Source organism: Poecile atricapillus, chromosome 1 (genome assembly GCF_030490865.1).
Source record: "Poecile atricapillus isolate bPoeAtr1 chromosome 1, bPoeAtr1.hap1, whole genome shotgun sequence".
Lineage (NCBI taxonomy): Eukaryota > Metazoa > Chordata > Aves > Passeriformes > Paridae > Poecile > Poecile atricapillus.
The window spans coordinates 75,959,791-75,977,300 of NC_081249.1; the positions used below are offsets into that span (position 1 = coordinate 75,959,791).

The 17,510-nt window shown below is 37.0% G+C and overlaps 1 protein-coding gene across 4 annotated transcripts in view; it reads right to left on the reverse strand.

Annotated features, from left to right (window-relative positions):
- YAP1 (Yes1 associated transcriptional regulator) overlaps positions 1–17,510 on the reverse strand; it is an 87,557-nt gene that overhangs the window by 24,413 nt on the left and 45,634 nt on the right. For all 4 annotated transcript variants that reach the window (XM_058845814.1, XM_058845798.1, XM_058845806.1 and 1 more), the window contains exons 3-4: positions 14,035–14,150; positions 5,595–5,708 (exon numbers count right to left, since the gene is read on the reverse strand). In XM_058845814.1, the coding sequence (XP_058701797.1) occupies positions 5,595–5,708; positions 14,035–14,150 (230 nt within the window). The remainder of the gene's footprint in view (positions 1–5,594; positions 5,709–14,034; positions 14,151–17,510) is intronic.

The window sequence follows — 17,510 nt, forward strand, 5'->3', positions numbered from 1 at the left end:
CACTGCAAGCATGCGTGATTTTTACTGGCACCCAGACATCATTAGCAATAAATCTCCTTTCTCAAACAGGATTAAATTACTCTGAAAACAAAACAAACCCCAAACCAGGCATAAACTTACATAAGCCTACTATCCTGATAAATTCTTAAGAGCAGTGTGGGTTTCTCTTTCTAATAGTCTAGAAATATTCTACCAAAAGTAGGTAACTGCATCCTGACACAATACTTGTGGGAAGATTTAGTGATTTCTTCATTGAGTTCAGTTAAGAGGTATAAATACAACCTGCTTTCAAACAAACCAAGACTTTCTGATATAATCATACACAACAAATAATTATTTATCATCATTACCATAAGGCAGCACCTGCCTTTTACAAAAAGATGCTTACCAGTGAAATTTTATCTGTCTCTGCAGATTTGCAGCAGGCTTTGACAGAAGTCAGTGGTTCACTGAAAACTGATGCTGTTTCATGTGTTCACATCTCTGACACACATATCAAATACAGAAGTCTTTACCGCATCCTAAGTGATCTCCTGAAACTGTTCTTCTGGAAAACCAGACAAGGAAGTGAAAAATCTAATAGCACTAGACCCTTTCATTTGAGTCAAATCCTCTTTTGTTTTACAGAGTATGTAAAGAGGATATGCCATTGCATTTGCAGATCAAAACCACTTGTGGCTCATGCTCTGCTTTTTGTGCAAAAAACTGAAGGCAGGTCTGGAACTTAAGAAATCTAAAATGCTACTACAATCAGACATAAGGTCTGGGCTTTTTTTTTTTTTAAACTAGACAAAGGCCAAGCCCTCATTTTACTATCTAGAGTTCCAGTTCTATCTTGTCCAAAAATCTGCATCTTGAAAGGTTCCTACAAACTAAATTGAAGGGACATATATTAAACAAAGTGCTAGACAGGTAAGGAATAAGAAAGCAACACTACAGAATACCTCCTTTTAATTTCTGATACTTACAAATTAGCAGATGCTGTAAAGCTTAAGCTTTTAACTGAATTTCAAGCTTGTTGTGTGTTTGCTTGCTTTTTCTTTAAACAGAAATGATAAATATGTTTCAATGGGGTGTACATTTTACTACAGTGTTTCTGAACAAGCTCTTTTCACTTTTTCAAAGGTACAATGTTTTTATACTAGAAAAAAAAAAAGGAAGCATAAAAACCTGATGTGCATTCTCTATAATCATACTGTCATCATCCATTTTATTTCATTTCCTAATTATGTAGTCAAGCAACTACTGTACACAGAGCCCCTATGGCACTCTCCATAATGATATTAAACACTGTTTTGCCTTACCTTCCCCCTCATCCGAAATTAATTCGGCACTTCAAAGAACATTATTAACTTTATCTCTAAGTGGGAGTGATAAAGTCATGGGAGTGATAAAGTTGTGGTAGTGATTTCAACCTGAGGTCACATATTTTTCTTCATACCCCATTATCGCAGCTCCAACAATTGAAAGACCAGAAGGAAAGAGACTGGGAGTGTGCAACACTGGTATGACCACTAGCTACAAGCCTTTAAAATCCAAGTTTAGAATAAAATAACAAGGAAACTGAAACAATATCTTGTGTTACTCAAATCGCTACAGACATTTCTCCGACTACTCTACTGGAGTAGGAACATCTCCACACCAAACTTAAACCAGCAGAGTCTTGGAAATCAACTGCCAGTTTCCAGTATTTTCCCACTTCAACTTAATCTTTGAATTTAATATATTAAGCACCCTTAAAGGGCAAATTATTTAAGGTTGCATTTCAAAACCAAGTCCTATCATTGGCAAACAAATAAGAATTAAAATCTCTTTAATGGTATTGGATACAAAAGCCAATTTTTAGAAACTTACAGCAAAAAAACTGAGCAATTTTAAACTTCAACTGGTTCTAGGAAATTTGATTTTATAGGAGAAGCAGATGTTCTTCTATTTCAACAACTCCAGCCACTCAGAATATAGAGCTGACCTGCTTCCTATCCAGATGTTCTTTGAGTATCAAGAAAGTGCATTATGTCATCTGAAAGGCTTAAAAATCCAGTAGGATCTGTGAAGAATGACCAATGATCAACAGCAGAAAAGACAAAACAGCCCAAAAGACAAGTTCAACCTGACAGTCCAATTCCCTCAAAGAAAAAAACCAAACCTCTTCTAAGTAAAAAAAACCCAACCAAACAAACCAAAAAGAAGGCAATTTGAAGCATCTCACTGTGAGGCCTGCAAAGGCACTGAGAAGGTAGGACAGCATGTTTTTGCCAGATGCTTCACTAGACAAGAATCCTGCTGACACAGGCCTAGGGACCAAACCCCTCCCATCCCAACTCCTTTGATCCCAAGTCATCTTTTATGACTGCCTGTGCTTGGTGTAAGAAGACCCTCTTTTCATACTTGTTTCCTAGATATAAAAGTCTGTGAATTGCCCTAACACAAAACTGTTTTAAAGTCATATTTGTAGACTTGGAGCATAAAAGTCTAAGCCACAGGACTCCACTGACACTTAAGTGGTGTAGCCAAAGACCTCTAACTCATTTAAAATATGTTAGACTTGAGTCTTGGAACAAAGTTCTTACCTTCAACTTTGAGCACTCAGGTTTTAGACACAACCTACCCTGCAGCTATTCTGATAGAGGCTCTTTTCTGATGCATTATTTCTAAAAGTCTGCTCCAAGAAAGAATACATACTGACTACATTCTTTTATTTTCTTTTTTAAAAGCATGAATGTTATACCAAAATGCCCCATACCAAGTCAACCCACTTAAAATAATTTTTTTCAACTGATTCTCTTTCCCCTCTCTCTTTTCTAGCCACAATAATGGAAAATTCCAAGTACTATTTAAAAAAGAGCTGTATTCACACCTAGTAGAGAAAGTAAAGTTGAATGAAAGCTTCCATCTGATGAGGAACATACAGAGACATAAAGGCTGTCTCCCTGGAAGCTGGGAATTCAGAAGTAATAAGGGCAAGACTCTTCATACCTTCTGCTTCTGAATACTGGAACAGAGGAGTATGTTTGCACATACCATTCAATAGCTTTGTTTTCTTCAATGGTTCTTAAGATTGGTGAAAGTGGCAGAGGGAGAAATTAATTCCTCCTTCATTTTCAATCCCATTAGCATCACTGTAATAAACAAAAGCTTCAACAAGACAAAGATGAATTCATTTTGCTTCTGGACGTATTAGTAGTCAAAAGTATTTAAAACCAAGCCCTTTTATTAAACCACAGTGATAGAAAAGGGTATGGTCATCCTCAGGGGAAAAATACCAACAGAAATTTCAACCTATATTAAGCATGGAAAGGTAAACTTCTGAGTCATTCACATGCTATTTAGGGTCACAGCACATATTTGTCGAGGATCTCCACATGGTAAATAAATGCATGGCTTAGTAATTTAACTCTGTCAAACAGATTTTTTTTTCTTCTTGACTGGAGTGACTTAAGGAGGTCACAAGTAAGAAAGCAACAGGAATAGAATTTTCTTGGCTCAAATGATAAAAACATAAACCACAATACAACGAAAATATAGGTTTTCAAGGAAAACTCCTTCAAGCTCAACAGCAGCTAGCAGCTTGTCTCTATTTACCGTCACTCTAGATCAGAAGAGCCCACATACTTTTTTTCCTTTCCTGCCCCTTTCAGTTACACTTGAGCTCTTTGACTGAAAAGGTCTGGAACAGATTAAAAGTCCGACCACAAAATAAAGAGCTTTGGCATGTACTCAAGTCTGTCTGGGATACACATACACAGTGGGCCCAAAAAGGGAAGCTATGCAGCAAGAAACCCTTAATCAGTCTTTTGGACATTTCTAACTTCTTTCAGTTTAACTGCACAGCCTTAACATTTGATGGAGTTTCAGTATGCACAAGACAAGCAGCTTTTGCCCTTAGAGTTGGACCGCTCTATTTACGGGAATACAAAATAGTTGTGAAAAGCAAGATTCATGTCACTCACAACCTCTGTCCATTAAGGCATTTTCCACACCCCTTTTTAATTCCAGCTCATCTTTGGAAACTATAAAGTAATGCATGTAAAGAAAAACAGATATCCTGCAAGATTACCTGAGTAAACGCAATTGCAAAAGGCAACACTGATTTTCAAAATGACTGCTTCCTTTTCAGCCTTATTCACATACTAAATAATTGTGAAGTTGCAAATTACCCACACACTACTCTTGCAACATGCAAACAGGTCTGTAGCTCTGGCTGGTGTTAAAGCCAGCATGGACATTTGCCAAAGCTGACACCCCACCTTTGGGCTCAAGTTGCATAGTGGTTCAACCTGTCTACAAACTGGTGAGCAGTTTATAAACAAAGTGTGACAATCTGTGTTCCGTAGGAGTAAATGGATGTTTTAAGTAAGCACTCAAGCCTACAAATGAAAAATGCAGAATTTCTAACAGACATTTCAGAAAACAAAGCAGAAAAGTGACTGTTGAGTTTTGCAGCTCTGTATTTATATGGCATTCATGGAGTTAATGCCTCTCCCAAAAGGGGCCCACAGTTGTTGTTAGGTCAACCCCTGTAAAGCTTCAAAGGTTTTGCATCCCCTCAGCCTGACCTACTCAGCGATCTGCACACTGTTTTCATTTAGCTGCATTGAGTCCAAGAGTAAAGCCTGAAAACCACAATGATCTCTTCTTTTTTTTTTTTTTTCACTCCTACTGTTTTTCCATGGCTTTGGAAAAATAACTATAATCCAAAGGAGTTGAAAATAGTAAGTTATTGGGAAAACAAATCAAGGGCAAGCTAATAAGGTTGACACACACAGGTCATAGCTTTACAAAAAACCAGAAATTGTAATGCCGTAATAAATATATCACTTGGACAACCTACGAAAGTAGTTTAAGTCTTCACATTGTATGTGACTTCTATTCATAGTCATCAGTGCCAATATTTTACAGAAGAGTTTACAGTTCTGCTCTTCATACAGATCAAACACATTAGTGAAAAAATTATATAAAAGTTCTTTTTTGTTGAATTTCTCCATCTAGACTTTGTGATTGTTAAGTTACTATTTCTATTTCCAATATTACGTAATCATTACCCCACAAAAAGATTATTAATGTAGGAGCAACAAAACTAGTAATTCCTCATCATATTGTTTAAAACAGAAAGTTTTGTCATGACAATCACTGTGACAAGCTGGAATTATAAGCTGGTATATGTTTCAAGTGTATTTAAACAGCATGAACTATTATTTGACAATGCCCTCTTAAAATAGCCCAAAGGAAAGTAAATATTTGTTTAGGAATTAAAAGATTCTTCTGCAGTAAAGTTTTGATAATTTAAAGGGACAAGTGAGCTTGAGTGAAACTGTCTCAATAAGTAATTTCTGAATGTAACCACTCTGGGGAACTGTATGGATCATATGGCAAAATACCAACCCGTAGCATTAGAAACTTGGGTAACATACAGTCCTGAAGGATATAAGCTAATAGATTTTGTCTTAAAAAATAATAATAATAATTTAAATAAGGCCTCTATAACTCAAAATATATCTTAATTGTACTATGAAAGATTTTCAATATATGCCTGCAAAATTAAAGCTGAGTGAACTGAAGCAAATCAAGAATTCTGAATTGAGATGAACTTTTACCAAAGCGTGGGTCAAGCCTTGGGTCTAGCCAAGATGTGGTCTTGTTCTTATGGTTTATGTAGTAAATTTCTCCATCCTGGGTCATAGCTTGTTCCCATCCATCGGGGAGTGGGCCTGAAATATAGAAGGAAGGAGTTGATGGCAGGCTCTTGTTTGCTCCAGCTGAAATTGATCTAAAAAAAATTTTAACATTTTACATATATAACAGTACATGAAACAGAAGAGTTTCAAGCTCATTTCTGGGATTACGGGCAAAGAAGCGCTGGGTGGGAAACCAAGGAACAGGAAACATTTCTATTATTTTTATTTAGGATTGGGACTTTAATTTTCAAACTTATCTGCATTCTTTCAATATGCTTTTGACATATAATTTTCCTATAGCATTCTAGTATAAAACCAGCAATAAGTCAAGCCTGCCAGAATGAAACCAGCATGAGCACCAGTAAAAAGACACGTAGAATAATTCAGCCTCTCAGAGGAAAGTTCATCTAGTGACTAAGACACAGCAGCAGCAACAAACTAACACTGAGGAGATCCTGAAATGTTCCCGTCTTTCACAAACAATTAAAAAAAGAAGTGACAAAACTCATTTCCCTCTAACCTCATACTCTAACTTCTAGTGAAGCATTCAAGGCTTAAGCAGACAAAAATGCAAACCTGAAGAACAAGGCAGGCAAACCAGCAATGACAAAGCAAAGGCAAGAAAACACCATAAACAGCCACAAAGAAACAGTGCTATGAAGAGCAGTGCAATGCCTCTAAAAGCAGAAAGGCACACAGAGGAAAAACTATTTCTAGAAAATGGTCAAAGGAACATAATGATGTTGTGGAGTCCACCGCTGATGTCTGAACACAGAACCTGAGGAGTGGTTCCCATCAGCAGCTTTCAAGAAACTATCTTTCATTCTCATACAGTTCTTAAACCCCTCATTCCCATCTCTATATGATCATTCACCCATATATTCACTATATATATCATTCACCCCTACCTTGCTTAGACTGAAAACTATTTTAAAAAGTTATATTTATCTCATCTTATCTGCCAGGTACTTTACAAATACATTGGTTTTGAATTTTTATACTCACATTGGCATGGACTTTTAAAAATATCTGAATTAGATACAGGAAGATCTTCCCTGTAGTTTAGATTTAAGTACAACGCACAAATTATACAACAAAAGATTTACTACACATGTTAAGGATGTAAAAGAAATTAGAACAAAACCTGCTGTAGCATCAAGCCACTGTATTTCAAGTTCTTCTCTCTCCCTCAGTGTAATACAGTAATACTACAGCAGAAGCCATCTGGCTGTTAGGCTTGGAGTAACAGATTATTCTGTGTAATGTAAGATACACTAAGTATACACAAACATCATTATTTCACACACAAGATTCAGATATACCCAAATATATACATCTATCTGATAAATGTCTACTATATCAGTCTTTGAACTACATTTGCTCTTGACTGTAACTTTGTCCCAAAGTCATGCTCCTGCTGAAGAATTCACTCTAAAGCTGGGAGGAGAGGTGGGGAGAATAGATTTGTTTGCTTAATCTCAAAAGATGTTCTTGGAGAAATGTCAAAATGAGTAAAAAAATAATTCAGTTGCATTCCAGTAATATCCCAAGGCATAACCAGGACAGGAATTTCTTATTGTGGTCTTTGAAGATCCCTTGCAAACTACATTTCTAATTCAAACTTTCATTTTGGCTCAGAAAACAAAGCCCTTCTCTAGCAACTTCATTACATCATTAGAGCGGCAGATTTTCAAGTAAGGAAAAACAGTGAACACTAGACATTTTCTTACCACCTCTAATGCTCATAAGCTTTAAATGTTGCCTACAAGTAATGAGTATCTCAGCTTTTATCAGAAGCTAGTGAACAGAACAGGCAAGAAAGAGTGACAATACTGCAAATAATTCTTAAACCCTAACATATTGACTGTACAAAAGGACTTTGATGGAGAAATGAAAGCTCCAGTGCAAAGAACGCTGTATTTTGTTACCATACCCAACGACCAGCCAGCTAATCAGTGAGATGTTTTTTTTATAAAACTAGGGCACAGGAGCACAGACACATGCCCCCTATCATCCATGTGTAGAAGCCAATGAAGAACCAAACCCACTCCTTTACTGCTGAGCCAACACACTAGCATAGTGCAGGCAGACCTTCTCACTACCATTCTCCTCAGAGTGCTGCTAAGACACACAGCCCTTGGAGAAACTCACTGAGAAATCCTTTGTGATCTGCAAAACCAGAAAAACCTCCTTTGACTTTAGGAAACAAAACCAGCCATGGGGTGTCAGTCCCGCTGAACGCTGAAGTCTGTACTGGTCCAGCATGTTCCTTTGCAGCAAGTAAGAACAAAATGCCTTTGAAGAAGGCTGCCAGGAGCTGATCACTTCATCCATCTGGTGGAATAATGCTACCTATGAGATTCAGAGATCTGATGAGTACTAGCTTGCTACTAGAGAAAAATCTGGGCAAGCCTCTCTTTCTAAATAAAATGCACTGCTGTGGAACAGGACCGAAAGGTCCATCTGCTCATCTGGCTGTCACAGCAGCAAGTCTTCCTTGCCAAGTGCCATAAATGACTGCAAAAGCAGAGCTTTTATCTCTAGAAACTTTTGGCATTAATAACGTAGCTTTGTTCCTTGGACAACAAACTGCTCACATCTTTCTGCTGCCATCCTTACATACGGAAAAGGCAGTTCAAAAATTGAAATTATTGCCTTCTGTAAATCCTGTTTGGTTTTGTGAGTAATTGTGAAACTAGATGACAGGTCTGATTTTCTAAATGGTCACTTGACAAACTCTGTATTAGAGGCAAGTACCAGAGGAAAAAACTAAACCCATGCTGAGGAACAGGAGACACATTCACCCAGAGCACCTAGGAAAACTCCTTAGCAATTATATGCCCATTTTCCCCCAAAAGGCTCAACAGGAACAGAATTTTCAGCATTAGCTTTTGTGACCTAGGTTACCTAGATCCTATATTGCTGCTATTCAGACCTTCTCACTAAAATTTCCATAGTTACTGTTGCTCATGTTGTACAGAAACAGCAATGCTGGATCAAATCAAAAGTCCATTTAGTCCAGGGATCTAGCCTGGGGAGATGGACAGATCTTGTTGATTGCTGAAAGTAGCCCATTTAGTGACTGTCACACTCTATAAACTTTTAAATAAAGCACCAAATATATATAGAGACCTAAAAGGTATAGAGGCTATGAATAGTCAGTTGGTCTCCAAGCATGCTGGGCACTGGAACAGGCTCCCCAGGGACATGGTCATGGCCCCAGTCCTGACAGAGTTCAAGAAGCATTTGGACAATGCTCTCAGGCACATGGTGTAACTCTTGGGGATGTCCTGCACATGGTCAGGAGTTGGACTCGATGATCCTTGTGGGTCCCTTCCGTATCAGGATATTCTGTGATTCTACCACAAGTTATTCCTTGAGTCACTTTCTGTCAGCTTACTAAGTGCCAAAATATCTCTCCTTCAAGTACTTCCCCAGACTCCCCTCCAACTTCTGTAAATATTTAGCACAAACTATATCCCTGTGACATGGTCCCCTACTAGTTGTCTTTGGTGCCTCCAGTGACAATTGAACAGTATCACAACTGTAAGTTTAGAATTCTATGAAATAATTTGCACAGGGAGATACAATCCTTCTAGACAGGGAACTCGGCCTGTGGTACTTTTAAGGACAAAGTTACCAAAAACTTAAATTCTAGTTTCCAAATGTAAGCCATCTTTACAGAACTACTGATAAGCCATACCTCTGTAACTAAATATTTATATAATGGTGCAACTTCATACAAATAACATGTAACTTTAAAAGTCTGTGTGCATGTCTTTGGTGCATGTCTCCACTTTTTATGAGTTTTTTTTTTTTTTTTAAACTTTCTCATGTGCCATGGAATCTGGAATGCAAAGCAGAGCTTGCTGCTGGCAGATAGAAAGGAACTGGAAGAGTAACAGAAGCAAAATGTAGCAGAGATTCAATTTATGCTGGGATAAGAAGTGAATCTTGCAAGACTATAGTTCCTAAGGCTTAATTTTAAAACAAATGTAAACAAAGCCACATTTTATCAACAGGTCAACACATTTAAGAGGATATCTCTATCTACCAACTGAATATGCATGGACAGCCTAGGAACTAGAATACCTATGTTCAACAACAGGAATCACCTTCACCTAACACAAACACTGATCTCCAAGACTTTTCCTAATCTTTCTCTGTGAAAGCTGAACTTTTTCCCTTCAGTCACTGTGGTTCTAAAATTTCCAAAATTATATCAAAGTCTACAACATTTACTTTACACCCTTATCCTGTCAAATTAGTATAAAAAGACACTATTTAAAAAGGTGTGGATAAGGAAAAAATTAACATCACTGTCATGCAGATACTTAGAAACTCGAGTTTCACAACAGATCATAGTGTTAACTGTACACAAAACAGAATTCTGTAGTATGACTGGCTACATAGGAGCAATCCACAGCTGACATGAGCAAGGATCTAAGAGAAGAGCTAGAACTTGTTTTAGTTATTGGCATATTCCTTCCTACCCTCCTGTCCCCTGAGAATTATGAATTCAAGTCTCCACTTTCTTACTAACATTTAACGTGGCGCTACAGCCTTACCTTAAGAGACAATGGAATTGCACTACATGTACAAACTTTCACCAGGAAACACAATTCAAAACTGCCATGTAAGAATGAAGACATAAGAGGACAGAGACACATAATCTGCTCCAAAGCTAATTATCTAGGGTCTATGCGCAAGGGGAAGAGGCTAAAATATGCAGTGCTGTCAAGCATGATTCAAGCATGATTCAGGAAGTAAAAGTATCTGAAAAACAGAGGTATATAAATACAATTATCCCATCTCTGTTGTATCCACTGTAATTGTATACGAAACAGCCACTGTTTATTTTCAAATGTATAACTTTACCTCAGTAGGTAAAGTATAGGAGATGTTCCTAGGAAGAAAAACGTACCATTATTACTACCTTTTTGTTTGTTTTAAATGAAAACAGAAAAAACTATGTTTTTTCTGTTCTTTCTCTTTTCCTTTAGGGGAAAAATATGGTTAGAAACATAATGCAAAACAATCAGAACAGTCACAATTAATTTCTATATGTGGCATATTTACAAATAACAGGCTTGTTTCATTTCCACTACTGAAAATGCAATCCTATTTCACAGATTAACCAACAAATGTCATCTGAAAGAGCACTGTGCTGCTTCTCTGCATACATATGGCCCAAACTAGTTGGTTTACATGTGTAAGATTACATTTACATGTGTGGATTACATGTAGCAAGCTAAGTTAAGAACGAGTGAGACAAAAACCCCCTCACTTTTCACACACTGATGACTTCCTATATAGGATGTAGCTAACTAACACTCATGGAATAACTCATTCACAAAAATCATGCCTGGAATAGATAAAACTGGTTCAGATGTCCATTAACTTCCTTGAAGAAATGTAATTTGCAGGAAGATACCTGGGTTCTCATCCAGCCTTAAGTGCCTCAAGAGACAGAATTTCTTAAGACAGATAACCTAAAGATTTCAATCTCATGCTAAACTACATCTTTCCCATTTTTATATTTTAACAATCTTTTTACTTGCCCATATCTCATCTTTCCTGAGTTCTTCTTCCCCTATTTATCCAAAAAGAGAACAGGCTTATCTCCAACATGCACACATCAGATTTCAGAGTTCTCTTCTCTCACTACATCTTCAGTTTGTTTTCCTGTTCTTAATTTTAGCTAATGTCAAGAATTCTAATTCTGGCTAAATGGTTAAAGCTTCTAAAGGCTCTCAGTACAGCTCCCAGAAATCTCTCTTACGTTTCAGCACAGTAACTGACTTACAGGCTCCTGCGGCAGTAGACTAGAACTTGGACAGTAACTTTAAGGGCTAAAATTAATGAGCACCATCCAAGTTGTATACCGAAAGGAAAATATTCTCCTTTGTGGCATTTCAGACACTTTGTTGCAGTGATCTCCAGCTGTCACAATACTTACACTCGTTTTTTCCCAATATCTTTCATGAAAGGCTCTCATGCACTAGGTTATGTTTCACTGCCAGCAATATTTCTAACAGGAAACGTCTGTCTTAAAGGTCTCAACTTGATTTCCTAGTTCTAGAGCATGAATACCCAAATTAGAACATTAAGTAGTCCTAAATGTGAGTGCCAACATCATGACTGTAAGTTCCACTGTGCTGAAGTGCTACATAAGTTACTTGACTTTTCCATTTCTCTCAAAGATTATTTAACAGGCTACTAAGGAAGCATAAGCTACCATGAACTCAGTAATAAAAAGCAACAAACCCAGGTATAAGAGATTTTAGTAAAAACAAATATACACTCGTAATTTAAAGTTAGTACATAAACATTTGCCAGATCAAGTATCAGATCGGAAATGCACCCAATAAGTGCAGGTTTGGTATTATTTAATTCAAAGCAGACTTTTGTTAATAGCAAGTAAGGGTAAGCAAGTGTATCCAAAGAGCCAGTTCCAAGTCATATTACCTCAGCTGACTTAAGCTTAAAAAACCCTAATACCACATAACATGTGGTGTAATTCAGTATACACAGGGGCTGAGTCCTTCACGCACGTTATCAGGTTCAGAGCACTGGGGGAAAAAAAAAACCTTCACGGGATTTTCAGTTGATATTCAACACAGTATCATCTGTGAAATTAAAAATAAATGTTCAATGAACTTGTATGCAAGTAAGTGCTGTCTCAAATCATGAGACAACCCACTCGCACATTTCAACTCTTCTTTATTGCATGAATAACAATATCTATGCAGCATCACTCTTTACACACTTACATCAGGCAATTACCCATAATTTTTTCATGTTCTTTTAAAAATAATCCTTGTGTCCAGATTGCTAGTTTATTTTCTATTTTGTTACTACACTGCTACAATTTAACAGTACAATTTTTTTTGCTAAGGACCCTTAATTTCTTTCTAAGTACACAAAGTGATTCCTACTTTACTATCAATATTTTTCCTGTCAATTCTTGGTACAACGGAAGGTTTGAGGAGTTATCTTAAAATACAGAATTTATGTCAATATTGAAACAGCAAGCATCTAGCAAGTTCTAGCACAAATATGCAAAAAGGCAGGACAGACCAAGGGAATTGCTTCCTTCCTCCTATTCTTCCTCATTTAGAAGTGTCCCTGCAAAAACATGCCACCTCTATTGCTGCAGGTTTCCTGGGATAAATTTACAGAAAAAATAATCACACTATTTTATTTTCACATCAGAGCCTGAGACCTTAATTGCTGTGAATCACAACTTCCTGAACTCGAACAGGACTCATTTGTTCCAGGATAATCCAGCCTCCTGGCCTAGCCAGCAAAAAGTTTCATTAACTTCCCCTCTAATACTCAGTCATGAACAGCACAGTTTGGTCACGCCTGTTAATCTTTCGGTATTGTCTGCAGCACATGAATTGCAGCATGAAACAAAGCTGTCTAAACAGACCACAAAAAGCAGCATCAGAGAATAACCCTTGGGAAGTACAGGAACAGCAGACACACACAAAATACAGCCAGACTGTGAGAAAATAAATATAACATGAACTTCAGTGACAGACAGGAGGTGACAAAGCAAGGGGAAGACCAAGCACTCAAACTAGCATGGCACCAAATTTATCTGCTTGCTCTCTGCATAATCAGATGAGAGGGCTCTGAAAACATACAGTAGATTCTATAGCAAGACCAAGAACATTTCACTGCTGTCTAGTGACAGCCCCCCCCAGGCCAGCTGAAAAACAATTCTATATTCCAGGAAAAGACATCAGATTTCCTCAGCTAGAGCAAATAATGACCATGATACTGGATTTTGGAAGTAATAGAAACAAGAGAAAAACCAAAACATCTCTGCTTCTAAAAAATATTTTCAAGGTATTTGTTGACCCATTTTGGGAGGACAGGAAAAAATTATTTTGTTCATATTAAATATAGAAAATGTAAACAAATGGCAGTATACCATGTCTAGTCAGTGAGCAAATGGAGGCAGAAGAACACTATGAAGCACAAAAGCTTTAATGCAAATTGATATTAATTTAATGAAAATTCTGGTCTTCATCAATTTAACAGCATTTTTTAGTCAGAAGAAAATAGACAAAAATTCTGCTTCCTTTAAAGTTTCAATCATTCATTTGTAAAAAACAAAAGCACAAATCAAAGACTACAGTGTACTTTCTATTATAAATATTATACAAATTCTCTTACTTCAACTATCAGCCTCTTGCTTGATGAATCAGGCATCAACAAATTTAAAGTTTCAAACCAGGATCCAGGATAACCAAAAGAACATTTATTAAACCTGGACTCCCTCCTCACTGATTATAACAGCTTGTGATTTACTTATATCATCTTTTTCGTAAATACAAATTTGGCTTACCTGATGCCGAGTTCATGATGTTCTGCTGCACAGAAGGACTGGTGGGAGCTGTAACATTCATCTGGGAAAGCATAGCCTTCCTAGGATCTTGCCATGTTGTTGTTTGATCAATGTGACTAAGACAAAACAAAGCAAGAGTTAGGACAGTCATGCATTCACAACAACGACCTGCTAGCACAGAAAGTTTAACAACAAAAGGTTAAGCCTGCCATCAACAGCCACATTCAAAACCAAACAAGAACTGTTTGGATTCTCTCCAAGCATCACTGTACATCAGAATCTCAAACCCTTGCCCTGGTTACCACCACTTTCCCAACCAACAGCTGCAGCAATCAGAGCTAGAGCAATGGTGAGATAAGGTTAATCTTGAATACCATAATCTAAACTGTTGTACCATAGCTAGATGCTGCACTGTTAAACTAAACATTTGCTTCCTTCTCTCTTTGATCAGTTATTTGCCATTTTTAAGTGTGACTTCACAGATTTTCAAACCAAGCCAGTTATGTCTGGAATCTCAAAAGCATATAGTCCAGTAGCTCGACATGATGAGTTCATATCCAGGGCCTAGGGAGTGGTAATGAACTGGCTAGTATACAATCATTAGTCTTCCCAAACTTTCTGTGCATAGACCACATCCTCAGATTATCAGACAGACTAGTCCCCTCACCACTGACACCTGAACAAGCTCTCCAGGGCAGTTGAAGCAACCAGTCACACTAAAGCAGTAACGTGAAAGGGATGTGCATCTGCCTTTCAATTTCATGCAAAAAGATGAGGACAGTGGGACTGTCAAGTAACCCACCCAGCCCTCTGCAAAACTTTGGAAGCTTAGATTTCTCTGTTTTGAAAAAAATGGCAAGTACATTCAAGACTATTGAATACTTTCACAGAAGTATTCAATTCAATGAAAATACAAAAGCGTAATGATTCATTATTTTACTTTTGGAGTATGTGATTAGCATGTTTTGCTAATGAGCAACAAATGCAGTCTATTCAAAATAAGCATCAACACTATCTTGATGCCATTAAGCAACACTGCTCTGAGAAGTACATGGGGACAAAGATACAACTCCAAATACACATAAACACCGACAACAAAATCTGCTATCCAACAATTTAAAACTGGTATAAATTACCAATGCATTATTAACTTGGTATCATTCTTTCCTTAAATAAATTATCCTTAAAATTATTCTTTTCTAAATTACATGGAATACTCACTGTCATATACTACAGCAAAACCACAAGTAACAAATTCAGAAGAACATAAAATGAGACAGTAGTCACCAAAATAATTACTTATGTCAAATTAGTTGTCACATTCTAATCTAACCTTTTGTAACAAGGTAGACATACCATGAACTGGCTTTTAAAAAAGTTTTAAGAATATGTATATTTACCTTCTCTAAACATGCACACAAGCAATTCTAGGTCAGAGAGTTACAGACACACTGTAGTAGGGTCACGAAGCAGCTCATTTAATACAGTATGTGCTGGTTTTGTCTGGGGTAGAGGTTATTTTCTTCACTATGGCTAGTACCATGGCTATGTGTTGGATGAACCTGGCCTCCCTCTGATCATCACACCAATAAATTAAACTGTTTGATGGCTGGGGTTAAACCTCAACAAGGTAGTATTAAACACACTGCATCTTTGGTTGCATGGGTTTTCAAATATTCAGCTTCACTGAGAAACATGCCACATACAGCAAGACGTCTTTATTTCTTTTTTAAGCCTATTTATTTATAAAACATGGTGCAACACAGTAAAGACTGTCTTACATATACTGGACTATACATAAACCTTCATACTGGAGAACAATTTTTCACTTTTCTGCTGGTCAGTTTTGCAAAGCAGCGAAAACAGGTAAAGATAATACAGATGTAAAAACACTGCACTGTAATGCTTCACAGACCATGTGTTTAAATTACTGTACCAGCATGTGCTACTCCTCCCCTACATTTCTGATTTGTTGTATTTGCTCAATTCAGTGATGTGCAATAGAGGAAACTGGGAAAACACCACTGTACCCATAATAACACATTCATCTATTTCCATTTAAGTCTTATAAAATTCCATGTAACACTATGAACTAATAAAATGTAACACACATAATTTATAGCCTTTGTTTTTATATGCTATTTGAATGGAGAGTAAGAAACAGAAGGAAAAATGTTTTCTCCCTGCATTACAGAACCATTTTTACAGTTAACTGTAGGAATGCACTGAAACAACATTCACCAATTTTTCAAAACATATCTGAACATGGGACAGATGAATGGACAATGGAAGAGGCAGTTTTAGATACACCTCCAATTTTGAGCACAAGGACAGCATTACTGATTCCTCAAGACAGTTTAAGCATACAACACAAGTACAGTTAATGTTCATATGGAGCAGTTAACAAGGATAGCTATTTTAGGTGGCAGCAGCTTCCAGCTTTTCCCTAGCTCAGCATCGCTTGAGAAAAGTCAGCATGTTCCTTATGTGACCAACTGAAAACCATCAGCAGTCTTAGATCCAAGGAGGAAAAGCCTCAAAGTAAGCAAGCTGGTTATATTAATATCATACTGACCATATGACTGGTTCAGTGAAGCAAACTACTTTCCCTCCCATTCAGCCCAGTGCTTTAGAACCTACATATTCATTTCCTCTACACCTTCCCTCAAAACCTTTCTCTTCAACCTCCATCAAATCATAGTCCTCATATGAATCTTACCTGCTCCATATCCTGAGTGTTTGAATGCTATATACTAAGAAACCACACAAAACACATCACAACAGATCAGGTCTTTTCCCACAAATTCCAAATAATGCTCAGCAACTGATGGAACACTAAGTGGACAAGCCTGCACTTGTATGGATGAGATTTTTAAATAAATCCTAGTACTACATGGAGGAATATAGGACTTCATTTTGTTCCTATTCACAGCACATGGACCAGGGTAAGTTACTATAAACACCGTGTATTTTTAATTATCAAGTTAAGTATTGAAACAGGACATTCTCCATAGGTAAAGATCTTTCCCTCTGTTTTGAACAGCAGAGCAGAAAAGGTCTCAATGGACATAACAAGAACTGACATCAATCAACACTACATTATCTTTCCCTGCATTAAGTAGATTTTTTCCTCATAGTAGCTGAATTACATGACAACTGCCCAATCCTTACATTCAAGATTTTCTATTTTACTTGACCTTCACCATCTCTCAGTAAGAAACTACTGTCAACACAAAATAAAAGATTAAAAAACTTTAGCAAATGATATGAAATCAGTGTAACCTATAAATCAGCCACTATATGTAGTATGTATTATCAAATTAAAACTTAAAATTCTACCTACTCAGGAAGGAGAAACAGCTCTGTACTGTGTGAACAGAACAAAGTGAATAAATATTCCTAGAATTAAATCAACATCTCTAGGATAATCAAGCAATGTAAGACTTTTATTTCACACAACAAATTCTCAAATCTAA